The sequence below is a fragment of the Heptranchias perlo genome, chromosome 23 (assembly GCF_035084215.1).
Source record: "Heptranchias perlo isolate sHepPer1 chromosome 23, sHepPer1.hap1, whole genome shotgun sequence".
NCBI classification, from domain to species: Eukaryota; Metazoa; Chordata; class Chondrichthyes; order Hexanchiformes; family Hexanchidae; genus Heptranchias; species Heptranchias perlo.
In genome coordinates this window covers 7,755,983-7,771,293 of record NC_090347.1, presented here as the reverse complement: position 1 = coordinate 7,771,293, position 15,311 = coordinate 7,755,983, and the positions used below count along the sequence as shown (strand labels likewise).

Below are 15,311 nucleotides of genomic sequence, written 5' to 3'. Positions count from 1 at the left end.
TCCGCCTTGGTTTAACGTCTCATCGGAAAGACGGCACCTCTGACAGTGCAGCACTCCCTCGGTGCTGGAACTGGGAGTGTCTGCCTAGGTTATGTGCTCAGGTCTCTGGAGTGGGGACTCATAGAGGCGAGTGTGCTGCCCACTGAGCCACGGCTGACCGAGCAAAGAGGCAGCAATGACACAATGGGCTGAATGGCCTCCTCCCACACTGGGAACTTCTTTGCTTCTTTTTAAATTAAAAAAAAATAAAAGATTTGAAACGTGCCAGAATTCACCCTTTATATAAAACACCAAGAAATCTGTTGGTGAGATTTGAATTGGTGGTTCAGGGTACAAGACTAATTTTGTATCTTTTGCTGCCTCTTTTCCAACAGCCGGGAGCACTGGACGTTCTTGATTATGGAATTAACCGAGCCACTGATCCGAATGCAGACAAGGTAGAGCAGGTGAGGCGGCTTTAGATCCCTTGAAGCATCTGGCGTTGAGGGAGCTGAGCGGTGAGACTGTCCTGGTGCACGGGGATGAAGCCGCGGCCGCCATCAGTGAGCCTTGTGGCCTTTACTTGAAACATATAAGATTCTGAGGGGCCTTGACAGGGTAGATGCTGAAAGATGGCTGGAGAGTCTAGAACTAGAGGACATAGTCTCAGGATAAGGGGTCGGCCATTTAAGACTGAGATGAGGAGGAATTTCTTCAGTCAGAGGGTGGTGAATCTTTGGAATTCTCTACCCCAGAGAGCTGTGGATGCTGAGTCATTGAATATATTCAAGGCTGAGATCGATGGATATTTGGACTCGAGGGGAATCAAGGGATATGGGGATCGGGCGGGAAAGTAGAGTTGAGGTCGAAGATCAGCCATGATCTTATTGAATGGCGGAGCAGGCTCGAGGGGCCGAATGGCCTACTCCTGCTCTTATTTCTTATGTTCTTATGTCCTTATGTTTACCAACACCTCCCCGTGCCCCGGCACATGGCCACACAACAGGCTGCTCGATACGAATCCCACTGCACCATCACCATGGAAGCCACTTTGGTTGTACTGTGCTGAACTTGCACAAGTCGGTCACTATTCATGCGTGTTTGCGACCCATTCGCTCATGGGCAGCATCGCAACTCGGTCCTGTCCTGTCCTGACATCACTTCTGTCAGGGGATTGCTGGACAGTGAACAGACGGGGGACCCCAAGGTGAGCTCAATCTGTTAGTTTCACTCTGCGTGTGGGGAGAGGCAGGTCATCACTACCATTGAAACCGCGGGCTGATTACTCACAAGGCGGCAGCTCCCAGCTTGCTTTAGGGAAGTGCTTGAACGGGAGATGGAATTTAAATATAAGAAACAAACAAGCTCAGGGTGATGGGATAAACTTCAGTGACCTCTTCTCAGGGTTGCTTTAGGAGTTTGTGAATGCCATTGAATGCTCTGTCTGACACTGTAAGGGACGGGGTGTGCAGTAACTAAAATCCCATCACCGTTTAATATTTATTTGCATTTGCTACAATTATATGATTCATTTTCCATTCCTGAGTAGATTCTATAAGTTATTATATTGAGACGAGGAGGACCTTATGATACCAATTTATTTTTGGCCGATGAAGGTGACTGTAATAACCCACAACCTTTCAAGCCCCAAATGAGTCATGTACCTCATCCGCCTCGGTGATGTATCACCTGCCCCCTTGACCTATACCAAGAAAGAAGAAAAGAACTTGCATTTATATAGCACCTTTCATGACCTCAGGACGCCCCAAAGCGCTTTACAGCCAATGAAGTACTTTTTGAAGTGTAGTCACTATTGTAATGTAGGGAAACTCGGCAGCCAATTTGTGCACAGCAAGATCCCACAAACAGCAATGTGATAATGAGCAGATAATTTGTTTTTTAGTGATGTTGGTTGACTAACCTCGGTGGTGGGCAAATTATTGGAATCCATTCTGAGGGACAGGATAAACTGTCACTTAGAAAGGCACGAACTAATCAAGGTCAGTCAGCACGGATTTGTTAAGGGGAGGTCGTGTCTGACTAACTTGATTGAATTTTTCGAGGAGGTGACAAGGAGGATCGATGAGGGTAGTGTAATTGATGTAGTCTACATGGATTTTAGCAAGGCTTTTGACAAGGTCCCACATGGCAAATTGGTCAAAAAAGTAAAGGTCCATGGGATCCAAGGGAATGTGGCAAATTGGATCCAAAATTGGCTCAGCGGCAGAAAGCAAAGAGTAATGGTCGACGGGTGTTTTTGCGACTGGATGGCTGTTTTCAGTGGGGTGCCGCAGGGCTCGGTACTAAGTCCTTTGCTTTTCGTGGTATACGTTAATGATTTGGACTTAAAGGTAGGGGGCATGATTAAGAAATTTGCAGATGACACAAAGATAGGCCGTGTGGTTGATAATGAGGAGGAAAGCTGTAGACTGCAGGAAGATATCCAATGGACTGGTCGGATGGGCAGAAAAGTGGCAAATGGAGTTCAATCTGGAGAAGTGTGAGGTAATGCATTTGGGGAGAGCAAATAAGGCAAGGGAATACACAATAAATGGGAGGATACTGAGAGGTGTAGAGGAAGTGAGGGACCTTGGAGTGCATGTTCACAGATCCCTGAAGGTAGCAGGACAGGTAGATAAGGTGGTTAAGAAGGCACATGGAATGCTTTCCTTTATTAGCCGAGGCATAGAATATAAAAGCAGGGATGTCATGCTGGAACTGTATAAAACACTAGTTAGGCCACAGCTTGAGTACTGCGTACAGTTCTGGTCACCACATTACAGGAAGGATGTAATTGCACTAGAGAGGGTGCAGAGGAGATTTACGAGGATGTTGCCAGCACTGGAGAATTTTAGCTATGATGACAGATTGGATAGGTTGGGGTTGTTTTCCTTGGAACAGAGGAGGCTGAGGGGAGATTTGATTGAGGTGTAGAAAATTATGAGGGGCCTAAATAGAGTGGATAGAAAGAACCTATTTCCCTTAGCGGAGAGGTCAATAACCAGGTGGCATAGATTTAAAGAGATTGGTAGAAGGGTTAGAGGGGAGCTGAGGAAAAAGTTTTTCACCCAGAGGGTGGTGGGGGTCTGGAACTCATTGCCTGAGAGGGTGGGAGAGGCAGAAACCCTCAACTCATTAAAAAAATACCCGGATGTGCACCTGAAGAGCCGTGACCTGCAGGGCTACGGACCAAATGCGGGAAAGTGGGATTAGGCTGGGTGGCTCGTTCCTCAGCCGGCACCGACACGATGGGCCGAATGGCCTCCTTCTGTGCCGTAAATTTTCTATGATTCTATGAGGGATGGATATGGGCCTGGTAATGAAGCACAGTGAATTTCCCCTTAAGTTATAACCTATTCTAGGAGGTAGGAACCCTGCGGTGTTTAATTTTCTCCTTTTTAAAAAATTCTAAGCGGGTTAACTAAAACTGTTAAAATGCTGCCAGTGGAGAAGCATTAAAACCAGCCGTGGCTCAGTGGGCAGCACTCTCGCCTCTGAGACAGAAGGTTGTGGGTTCAAGTCCCACTCCAGAGACTTGAGTACAAAATCCAGGCTGACACTCCAGTGGAGTTCTGCACTGGCCCCGTCCTACAGCAGAGCCCGGTCTCCGATTGTCTCGGATTTCCCCCCCCCCCCCCGCATTGGGCCAAGACTTCGCTCCGCTGGGACTGTGTGGTAGTTGGTGAGCAACGACCACCCCACATTAAATAAAGAATCCACACACAGTGCATCTTCCACCAAGTCATCCTCGACCCTGAGGGACTGCTAGAGAGAGAGATTAAATCCAGTGAGGGTACCAAAGGAAATTAAACCCCCTGGTGGTGGGCGCCACACTGTCCAATCCCTCCCCCTGGACGCAGCACAAGGGGACATGAGTAGGCAGTGAGAAAAGGGACGGCTTCTCGATGGGAGACAAGAAGGGACCGAGAGAGTGACCGGGTTTTGGAATAGCTGGAAGGGGCAAGTAGCTTAAGAGCTCGTCAAGGTGGAACTGGACAAGTATTTTGAAGATGAAACGCATCAGGGACGTGGATTAAGAGGGACTCTGGTGATCCTTTAAGGCCGTGAGATTTTCTATGTTGATCTTAACAACCTCATCCAGTTGGTCCCTTGAAAGTGAGTCCGGCATAAATTACTGATCCCCAAAATCTAACTGAGCAGAAACTGGAGGCTGGATATTGCTGATCAAGGAGAGAGGAGCACCTGGGGATGTAAAGATGAGAGGATAAACAGACATTTTTAAAAAAACACTTGAAATAACTGGGCAAGCCTTGCTTGGTCTGATGGGTTTCGGTGTGCCTGGGTCCACAGCTCCTGTACAGAGAATCACATCACATTCCCAGCCAGGATCAGGCACTCATTTAACCTCAAACCCTCCCAGAAATCCCCACCGCTGCCCGCTCGGTCGCTGAAAGTCGCTCTGGAATTTCCTGGGGAGATTCTCCGGCTCGTAGCAACAGATAATTGCCGAGGTGCAGCGGGGGCTGCGGTTGCCGTGGGCGACGGGAAGAGAGGAAGACCGCCCCCCCGGGAGGGAGAGGGGAGGGGGTTTCGAGCGATCGAGCCTTGTGCGACCGCGTTAAAAGCGGCAGCGCCTGAACCTCCTGTTTAATGGTCGGCTGGGCGACAGGTCGCGGCCAAAATGAAACATCTGGCCGAGTGTTGGTCAGCGGGTCAGCGGCTGCGATCGCCGTGAACGGAAGCTTCGCAGAATCCTCTCTCAGTGAAAAACAAAGCTTGAAAACAGGATAAAATGTCTCTTGAGTGAGGGAGTTGGAAGGTGCCGGATGAACACTCTCTGGGGTAATGGAGCTGACTGTCTTTGCTCAGTCTCTCTGGACTCTGCCTCACCAGGAGATTATAAAGAGGATTTAGTCAAACGCGGAGGTGATTAATATTCCAGCTGTAAATATTCAAATTCAGAGGCGATCAGAGCCCGTTTACAGACATTAATCCACTTAATATTAATTAAAATCTTAATTGGATTTAAATTTTTTTTTTGAGCGTCCAGTTTTCAATCATTTAAAAACCTCAGCCTCGCAGGCAAATCTCTGTTTAATTAAAGAATAGGCGTTTCTTTGAAATATAATTTCTCATGGAGTCAGAGGGCCCCGGACTTTCCTCCGAGTTGGACTTCCTGACCCCACCGTGACCCCGAAGGGTCAAGGTCGATTAGATGTGCTGGGTGAGCTTCCAGGGTTAACCCCATCTGGAGTGAGCGTTTTTAGGGCCCTCGATCTGGCTTCTTGCTATTAACACCATGTGAGATGCAGAGAGGCAGCTGTATCCCCCCACCCCTCTCCTCCTCACCACCCCTGCCAGCTGATCCTTCTGCCCCCTGTTACCACATTCTTACCCCCGCCCCACCCACCCTTTGGACATATATCGGCCGTTCCTTCATCGTCGCTGGGTCAAAGTCCTGGAACTCCCTTCCTAACAGCACTGTGGGAGAACCTTCTCTCCACTTCATTGCCCTCGTCTCTCGTCCGGACACACTCTGACGTTACCATCTTGCTGTCTGGCGGAGGCGGGGGGGTCCCCAGTGGAGGGCTCTGTACGCGGAAGTCCTCCACTGGGGATCTGGGGTGGAGGGCGTTGCACGGAGCAACCCCCACGAACGAGGGGGCCATTTCACGGACACCCAGGCCGCGCCTGCAACTACTGCGGCCTGGGTGAGTCCGTGTCTCGTGGGTTGTGTGAGGTTGCAGACCCTGTTTTGTTTTCTGAGGGGGCTGCTCCTCAACTTCTGGCTGCACTTCAGTCCTGATCTTTGGCCACCCGGTGAGGAGGGGGGTTTGGGGCAGGCAAGTCGGAGGACGTCCTCGTGGGCCTGATCCTGGGCCTGGCCAAGATGACCATCCGCAGGTCCGGGCTAGGCTGTCTGCCTCTCTTCCGCGGCATTCTCCGCGCACGGGTGGCCCTGGAGAGGGAACACACGGAGGCTTCCCACGCCCGGTGGGCACCGCAGGGACTGGAGTACATCCTTGATCAATATAATAAAATTATTATTTGACTTTGTTTATTATTTGGTTTTGATTTGTTTTTTTAAAAATAATAAAGCACGTCCTAACCGCCCCCCACCTTATAAAAGGGGGCCTAAACACAATCCCTAGAAAGTGTTTTACTACTTTAAAGGTGCTATATAAATGCAAGTTGTTGTTGTTGTACCCACCAGCTAAAGATAACTTTTGGCACAATGTGAATATCGGCTTTACTAAAGTATTGTGTTCAGACATTACAGTCACCGCTGGTCTGTGTCACCGCCATCGTTTAGCCTCCCCCTACTCTGGGCTACATTTTACAGCAATTTAATGTGCGAGTAAGAAATTGATTAGTGATGATCTGCCTTTCTGTATTCATCACCAGCCCTGCCAGTGCTGTATGTTGTTTTTTGAGCTCTCTTTAATTTCGTTGTGTATATGCATGAAATTCTGTGTAATGACGTTATACGTGTAACAAATACAATAGTTTAGCAATTAAATCTGTTCATTTTTTTCTTTTTTTGTTTCCATTCAGACTCTTCCTGTGCATTAGTGTGTTGTGACTGTCTGTCTCCAATCCATGGATCTCTCATAAGTCAGAAGACTTCATATTTCACTGTGTAATTCTCCCTGACCCTATCCCTGTCCATATCCCAATCTCAATCCCTGTCCATCCCTATCCCTGTCCATATCCCTATCTCAATCCCATTCCATACCCCTGTCCATATCCCTGTCCATATCCCAATCTCAATCCCAGTCCATATCCCTATCCCTGTCCATATCCCTGTCCATCCCTATCCCTGTCCATATCCCTATCTCAATCCCATTCCATATCCCTGTCCATATCCCAATCTCAATCCCTGTCCATCCCTATCCCTGTCCATATCCCTATCTCAATCCCATTCCATACCCCTGTCCATATCCCTGTCCATATCCCAATCTCAATCCCAGTCCATATCCCTATCCCAGTCCATATCCCTGTCCATCCCTATCCCTGTCCATATACCAATCCCTATCTTTATCTCTGTCCATGTCCATATACCAATCCCTATCTTTATCTCTGTCCCTGTCCATATCCCAATCCCTTTCCCTATCTCTGTCCCTATATTTATCCCAATCCCTGTCTCTATCCACCCCGTTGTTCCTATGAATTTTAGCTCTCATTTATTATAATCCTGTTGATATATTTCACACAATAAAACAGGGAAAGACATCCAGGTGGGAAAAGGGAAATGCTTCAGATTGAAGCAACCTAATTAAAGTTTCTAAATTTATGAAGAGAATTGACCAGGTTGATCCAGACCAATTGTTCACAAGGGCCACAAGTTAAGAATGTGGGGATATCTTTCACTGTTTGTATAAAATTCAAGGAAACATTCTTTTATTAAACTTGGTTCGGGGGGGTGTTAGTAAAAAATAAACGTTATCTTTACTCAAAACAGAAAAATATACCCTCCCCCCGATCACTGCCCCTCCCCCCGATCACTGCCCCTCCCCCCGATCACTGCCCCTCCCCCCGATCACTGCCCCTCCCCCCGATCACTGCCCCTCCCCCCAATCACTCCCTCCCCCCGATCACTGCCCCGTCCTCCCGATCACTGCCCCCTCCCCCGTCACTGCCCCGTCCTCCCGATCACTGCCCCCTCCCCCGTCACTGCCCCTCCCTCCCGATCACCGCCCCCTCCCCCGATCACCGCCCCCTCCCCCGATCACCGCCCCCTCCCCCGATCACCGCCCCCTCCCCCGATCACCGCCCCCTCCCCCGATCACCGCCCTCCCCCCGATCACCGCCCTCCCCCCGATCACCGCCCTCCCCCCGATCACCGCCCCCTCCCCCGATCACCGCCCCCTCCCCCGATCACCGCCCCCTCCCCCCGATCACCGCCCCCTCCCCCGATCACCGCCCCCTCCCCCGATCACCGCCCTCCCCCCGATCAACGCCCCCTCCCCCGATCACCGCGCCTTCCCCCCGATCACCGCCTCCTCCCCCCGATCACCGGCCCCTCCCCCGATCACCGCGCCTTCCCCCCGATCACCGCCTCCTCCCCCCGATCACCGGCCCCTCCCCCGATCACCAGCCCCCTCCCCCGATCACCGCCCCATCCCTCCCGATCACCGCCCCATCCCTCCCGATCACCGCCTCCTCCCCGATCACCGCCCCCCTCCCCGATCACCGCCCCCTCCCCCGATCACCAGCCCCCTCCCCCGATCACCAGCCCCCTCCCCCGATCACCAGCCCCCTCCCCCGATCACCGCCCCCTCCCCCGATCACCGCCCCCTCCCCCGATCACCGCCCCCTCCCTCCCGATCACCGCCCCCTCCCTCCCGATCACCGCCCCCTCCCTCCCGATCACCGCCCCATCCCTCCCGATCAACGCCCCCTCCCCCGATCAACGCCCCCTCCCCCGATCACCGCCCCCTCCCCCGATCACCGCCCCCTCCCCCGATCACCGCCCCCTCCCCCGATCACCGCCCCCTCCCCCGATCACCGCCCCCTCCCCCGATCACCGCCCCCTCCCCCGATCACCGCCCCCTCCCCCGATCACCGCCCCCTCCCCCGATCACCGCCCCCTCCCCCGATCAACGCCCCCTCCCCCGATCAACGCCCCCTCCCCCGATCACCGCCCCCTCCCCCGATCACCGCCCCCTCCCCCCGATCACCGCCTCCTCCCCGATCACCGCCCCCCTCCCCGATCACCGCCCCCCTCCCCGATCACCGCCCCCCTCCCCGATCACCAGCCCCCTCCCGATCACCGCCCCCTCCCTCCCGATCACCGCCCCCTCCCTCCCGATCACTGCCCCCCCGATCACTGCCCCCTTCCCCGATCACCAGCCCCCTCCCCCGATCACTGCCCTCCCCCGATCACCGGCCCCCTCCCCGATCACCCCCCTCACCTGATCACCGCCCCCTCCCCCGATCACCGCCCCCTTCCCCGATCACTGCCCCCTCTCCCCCGATCACCCCCCTCACCTGATCACCGCCCCCTCCCCCGATCACTGCCCCCTCTCCCCCGATCACTGCCCCCTCTCCCCCGATCACTGCCCCCTCCCCCGATCACCGCCCCCTCCCCCGATCACTGCCCCCGATCACCGCCCCCTCCCCTCGATCACCGCCCCTCCCTCCTGATCACCCCTCCCTCCCGATCACCGCCCCCTCCCCCGATCACCGCCCCCTCCCCCGATCACTGCCCCCCGATCACTGCCCCCTCCCCTCGATCACCGCCCCTCCCTCCTGATCACCCCCCCCCTCCCGATCACCGCCCCCCCTCCCGATCACCGCCCCCTCCCCCGATCACCGCCCCCTCCCCCGATCACTGCCCCCCGATCACTGCCCCCTCCCCCGATCACCGCCCCCCGATCACTGCCCCCTCCCCGATCACTGCCCCCTCCCCCGATCACTGCCCCTCCCCCGATCACCGCCCCTCCCCCGATCACCGCCCCCCGATCACTGCCCCCTCCCCCGATCACTGCCCCCCGATCACTGCCCCTCCCCGATCACTGCCCCTCCCCCAATCACTGCCCCTCCCCCGATCACCGCCCCCTCCCCCGATCACTGCCCCCCGATCACTGCCCCCTCCCCCGATCACCGCCCCCCGATCACTGCCCCCTCCCCGATCACTGCCCCCTCCCCCGATCACTGCCCCTCCCCCGATCACCGCCCCTCCCCCGATCACCGCCCCCCGATCACTGCCCCCTCCCCCGATCACTGCCCCCCGATCACTGCCCCTCCCCCGATCACTGCCCCTCCCCCGATCACTGCCCCTCCCCCAATCACTGCCCCTCCCCCGATCACCGCCCCCCGATCACTGCCCCCTCCCCCGATCATCACTGCTCCCTCCCCCGATCATCACTGCCCCCTCCCCCGATCACTGCCCCCTCCCCCGATCACCACTCCCTCCCTCCCGATCACTGCCCCCTCCCCCGATCACTGCCCCCTCCCCCGATCACCGCCCCCTCCCCCGATCACCGCCCCCTCCCCCGATCACCGCCCCCTCCCCCCGATCACCGCCCCCTCCCCCCGATCACCGCCCCCTCCCCCCGATCACCGCCCCCTCCCCCCCGATCACCGCTCCCTCCCTCCCGATCACCGCCCCCTCCCCCTTCACTGCCCCCTCCCCCTTCACTGCCCCCTCCCCGATCACTGCCCCCTCCCCCGATCACTGCCCCCCTCCCGATCACTGCCCCCCTCCCGATCACTGGCCCCCCGATCACTGGCCCCCTCCCTCCCGATCACTGGCCCCCTCCCTCCCGATCACTGCCCCCTCCCCCTGATCGCTGCCCCCCGATCACTGCCCCTCCCCCCGATCACTGCCCCCCTCCCGATCACCAGCCCCCTCCCCCAATCACTGCCCCCTCCCCCAATCACTGCCCCCTCCCCCAATCACTGCCCCCTCCCCCAATCACTGCCCCCTCCCCCAATCACTGCCCCCTCTCCCGATCACTGCCCCCCTCCCTATCACTGGCCCCCCCTCCCGATCACTGCCCCTCCCTCCCGATCACTGCCCCCTCCCTCCCGATCACTGCCCCCTCCCTCCCGATCACTGCCCCCTCCCTCCCGATCACTGCCCCCTCCCTCCCGATCACTGCCCCCTCCCCCTGATCACAGCCCCCCCGATCACTGCCCCTCCCTCCCGATCACTGCCCCCTCCCTCCCGATCACTGCCCCCTCCCCCCCGATCTCTGCGTCCTCCCCCCCGATCTCTGCGTCCTCCCCCCCGATCTCTGCGTCCTCCCCCCCGATCTCTGCGTCCTCCCCCCCGATCTCTGCCCCCTCCCCCCGATCTCTGCCCCCTCCCCCCGATCTCTGCCCCCTCCCCCCGATCTCTGCCCCCTCCCCCCGATCTCTGCCCCCTCCCTCCCTCCCGATCACTGCCCCCTCCTTCTTCCTGATTGCTGAAACTAGTTCCGATGGTAGTTTTCTGATTTTTCCCCATATGGACGGCCTCAATCTCCTCCCCCAGTTTTGCTCACACGTTATCCTTTCATTTAAAAATGTTGAAAATGTCGCTGTGGTTATTTCAGGCAGTGTAATGAACTCATGTATATACATGAACATGAAAATTGGGAGTTTGCCACAATCCAAAGCCAGCAGGATTATTTGTGACTACCTGCTGTTAGCCGGCTCCATCTGACAATCTCTGCCACAACCTTCAGCTGTGTGTCAGATTTTCTCGGAACCTAATCAGTCTTTTCCCAGTTTTTTTCCGCCCTTCTTTAATTAAAGGATGTCTTACTGCAGTTATACGGGGCCTTGGTGAGACCACACCTGGAGTATTGTGTGCAGTTTTGGTCTCCTTACCTAAGAAAGGATATACTTGCCATAGAGGGAGTACAGCAAAGGTTCACCAGACTGATTCCTGGGATGGCAGGACTGTCGTATGAGGAGAGATTGGGTCGACTCGGCCTCTATTCACTCGAGTTTAGAAGAATGAGAGGGGATCTCATTGAAACGTATAAAATTCTGACAGGGCTCGACAGACTGGATGCAGGGAGGATGTTTCCCCTGGATGGGGGGTCCAGAACGAGGGGTCACAGTCTCAGGATACGGGGTAGAACATTTAGGACTGAGATGAGGAGAAATTTCTTCCCTCAGAGGGTGGTGAACCTGTGGAATTCTCTACCACACAAGGCTGTGGAGGCCAAGTCACTGAATATATTTAAGAAGGAGCTGGATAGATTTCTAGACACAAAAGGCATCAAGGGGTATGGGGAGAGAGCGGGAAAATGGTATTGAGATAGAGGATCAGCCATGATCATATTGAATGGCGGAGCAGGCTTGAAGGGCCGAATGGCCTAGTCCTGCTCCTATTTTCTATGTTTCTATGTTAAGAACCACTTCCGCTTTTTTACATAATTGTCAGCGGCTCAAAAATACTCAGCTTAAAGCCAAGGTTCTACTCATTAAGTGGTTTGAAGTGATTTGCTCTTGGCAAAGATTTTGCAAATGATTATCAACGTTTTTTTATTCAATTTGGATATTTTTTCTGAGCTTAAATCTGACAAATTTTATCCGAAATAAGGATGCTTTCCTGAAATCTGCTGCTGTTTTATATAACTTTGAGCACAAGAGTTAGATCAAAGCAACATCTCAGCTGAGACTCGAGTGCGAGCTCCTCTAGCGCCCTCCTGTGGTGAACACGATTTTCCCGGATTGTCCCTAATCTCACCACGAGGTGGCGCAGCAGGCCGAGGAAACATTTGATTGTGAATTTCCTCTGGGTTTCTGCTCCGAAATTTAGGCGGAAATTCAATCCCTTGCAATTGTGAACATTTTGTTACAAAATTAGTTTAAACACTTGTGTAAAATGCTGACAGAAATTGCTCCGTTTGGATATGCAACGAATTTCTGTGGTGAAAAGAAAATATTGTATTTTTACATTTTTAAAAACACAATCACGTTCCTAGTGATTATGAAGTTTATTCAAAATTGTGGCATTGCTTTTGTTAATTTTTTAATATTTTAACAATGCCCGGTTGCTTTCCTTTAATAGCTGCCTGGTACATGCACCTACCTGACACTGACTACATTTTATTGAATGTGAAGCACTTATTTAAATCCACGTTAACACTTTGTCTCCATGAATCATGAAGATCGGAGATAGTAGTTCTCCATCCTCTAGTGCCTTTAATTCAAACTAAACAATCAGTATCACGAATACTCACTCATTTAATTGTAGCTGATGCATATTACAGACAGGTTAAAATATAAGAAACATTCACAAATATCATTACCCTAGCAAGCGTGACTGGGTGCAGTCTAAATCTGAACACTATTGTACTCAGCACTGCGTGTAAAATCAAGATAGTTTCATTTTTAAAATCGTTATTAATTAATTACTTTGCTACTCTTTTTTCCAACAGAAAAAGACTTATGATTATTACAGAAGAGAGGTAAATATTGTGGATCATTTAACTTTATCTATTTTGATTTTGTGCAAGATGAATTGCCTAGTTCAGAATTTCCATTTAATCCAATTTTTTTTTACAATACTCATTTTAAACTCATTTTCAATTATATAAATTAATAAACGTTGTGCTCATTTTCCTTAAAGGCTGGAAATCTATTTCAGTGTCGCAGCTAATGAAACTTCTGGTTTCAAAAATCAAATTCCCAATATTTGTAGAATTACGTTTACTTTACTGGACGTTTACTTCATTGTGCAAATTAACATGCCGTGTTTAATTGTATTTTTCTGTGTTTGTGTCAGATTCTCTACTATCAACAAGTCCTTGTGAGGTCCAGGGTGAAGTCTTCTGTCTCACTGGGAGGGTAGGTCATGCAGAATATACTGCTGTGGGTTGTCTATCTCATTCAGAAATAAGGCCACGTTAAAATTGTTCTTTTTTCAACATTGGGTTCAGGTTATCATCTTACGCACGCCTGCATGTGAATTTTAAGTAATATGGATCAAAGGTCTAAGACGGAGGAGATATTTGAGTGGAGTGGATTGTAGACACAGATATTCCTCCCCAATTCCCATCGAGACAGTTTCCAGGGCACAGCCTGTTGCTGGTGCTGACCCTGCCTACAACACTGCCCAGTACCATACTGTCCCTTTCAGTCATACGTAGAAATACATGGAACTTACAACATGGAAACAGGCCATTCAGCCCATCCAGTCTGTGTCGGCCTTTAGTATCTATGCAAGCAAATAGATCTAATCATATGTACCCACCCTGTTCCATATCCCTTCAACCCCAACGATTTATAAAAAGCAAGAACAGCTTATACTATGTGTGCATGCTGCACCTACACTGGGTCAAACACCTCCTTATTAACTTTCCTATTTGCATCCAGGCATGTATAAGATATCATTATGTACACACTGCTGCTAGAAGAATTTTAATGTGTCAGACAAAGACCACTTTTTATATGGTAATTTACCAATGCTGTTGCCATTGGTCAGTTGATGAATGTAAGTTTTTTTTTTACATATACATCCAAAATGGTGACAGAATTGGGAAAGAGATTTCAGAAACTCGTTCCATAGAGCCAACTAGTGGCCAGGGCCTGCAACTGCAGCATGACGGTTGACATAGCAAAATTGAATGGAAAATGTTGATAGTGGTGAATGTTGACAGAAATGTGTGACTAAAATTGTAATAGCAGGAAGTAAGGTTTGTGGACAGGACATGCATGCTCTACAAAAGATTTTTTAATAATATATTAGTCGACCTCTCATGGAATTGCACACAGGAAGTCAAGACTGAGTGTAGTCTTTAGGTGAAGTGGGGTTAGAGGGTAGGACATAATTGGACCAGGGTGCAAACATGTAATTTAGTCCCCATTTTAAATTCATACATTCTTTCCTTATTTTCATATAATATACTTTGATTTTATTTATAGTTAAATAGCAAAACTGACTGTAATCTGGGATGCAGAGAATTAGAGTTGGTTTGGAGCCTAGGAGTTTCTCTACAATACAGGCTGAGCTGCTACAGCGCCACCACTGGTGGGACAGTGTGTTACAGTGTGACAGTTTACATAGAAAATTCCCATTATAACTGTGGGCTTAGAAATTGATAATGGAAAAAGCTGACACAAAAACGTGACAACAGGAAGTGCACAGATGTAAGATTTTTAATATAAGTAGATTTAAAACACATTTGACTATGCAATCGAACAGAAATAATAATGACTTCTTCTGTTTCCCTCTCACAATGATTTCACTGTTTATTGTATCGCACCGCACATTAATACGATGATTGTTACCACTTCCTTCAGGATTTTAAAATACTGTGAGCAGTATTTTACCCACGACCCTATAATGTCGGGATGCCTCCCCAGCAATCCTTGGCTCACCGATGACACAACGTTTTGGGAACTCAACACTCCGATGTAAGTGCTCTGGCTGCGATTCCACCCTTAAAAAGCTTTTTTTTATTGCAGAATTGCAAAGTAATTTCCCTGTTAAAAGGGTTGTGTCTCCAGTTCAGAGATGAAGTCCCCCCCCCCGACCCCCCGACCCCCCGCCTCTCCGTGCTGTCTAATTACTGACCTGTTTTGTTTGCTCTCGGGACGGCCGCAGGGTGGAAAACCCAACGAAGCTGCGAGTCGAACGCTGGTCCTTTAGCTTTGCTGAGCTGATGAGAGACCCCAGAGGCCGCCAGGACTTCGAGCTCTTCTCAAGAAAGGAATTCAGCGGTATGTGAGGGCAAGGGGTGTACAGATATAGATAAAGGAACCTGATGGTTCCTGAGCCTCTGGGCTTAAGGAAGGTAACGGGCACGGGACGGGTATTGCAGGGTGCAAGGCTCGACGGGTATTCTGGCTGATTTATTTGGGGGATCTTTGCAGGTCCTGTCCATTGGGGCATTAAATCGAATTAGGTCAATTGAAAATTTCAAAAC

At 51.7% G+C, this 15,311-nt stretch overlaps 1 protein-coding gene across 1 annotated transcript in view; it reads left to right on the top strand.

Moving 5' to 3' along the window:
- rgs9b (regulator of G protein signaling 9b) overlaps positions 1-15,311 on the top strand; it is an 85,652-nt gene that overhangs the window by 47,982 nt on the left and 22,359 nt on the right. The window contains exons 9-13 of the mRNA XM_068004482.1: positions 375-446; positions 12,822-12,851; positions 13,169-13,230; positions 14,686-14,799; positions 14,990-15,105. Coding sequence (XP_067860583.1) covers positions 375-446; positions 12,822-12,851; positions 13,169-13,230; positions 14,686-14,799; positions 14,990-15,105 — 394 coding nt within the window. The remainder of the gene's footprint in view (positions 1-374; positions 447-12,821; positions 12,852-13,168; positions 13,231-14,685; positions 14,800-14,989; positions 15,106-15,311) is intronic.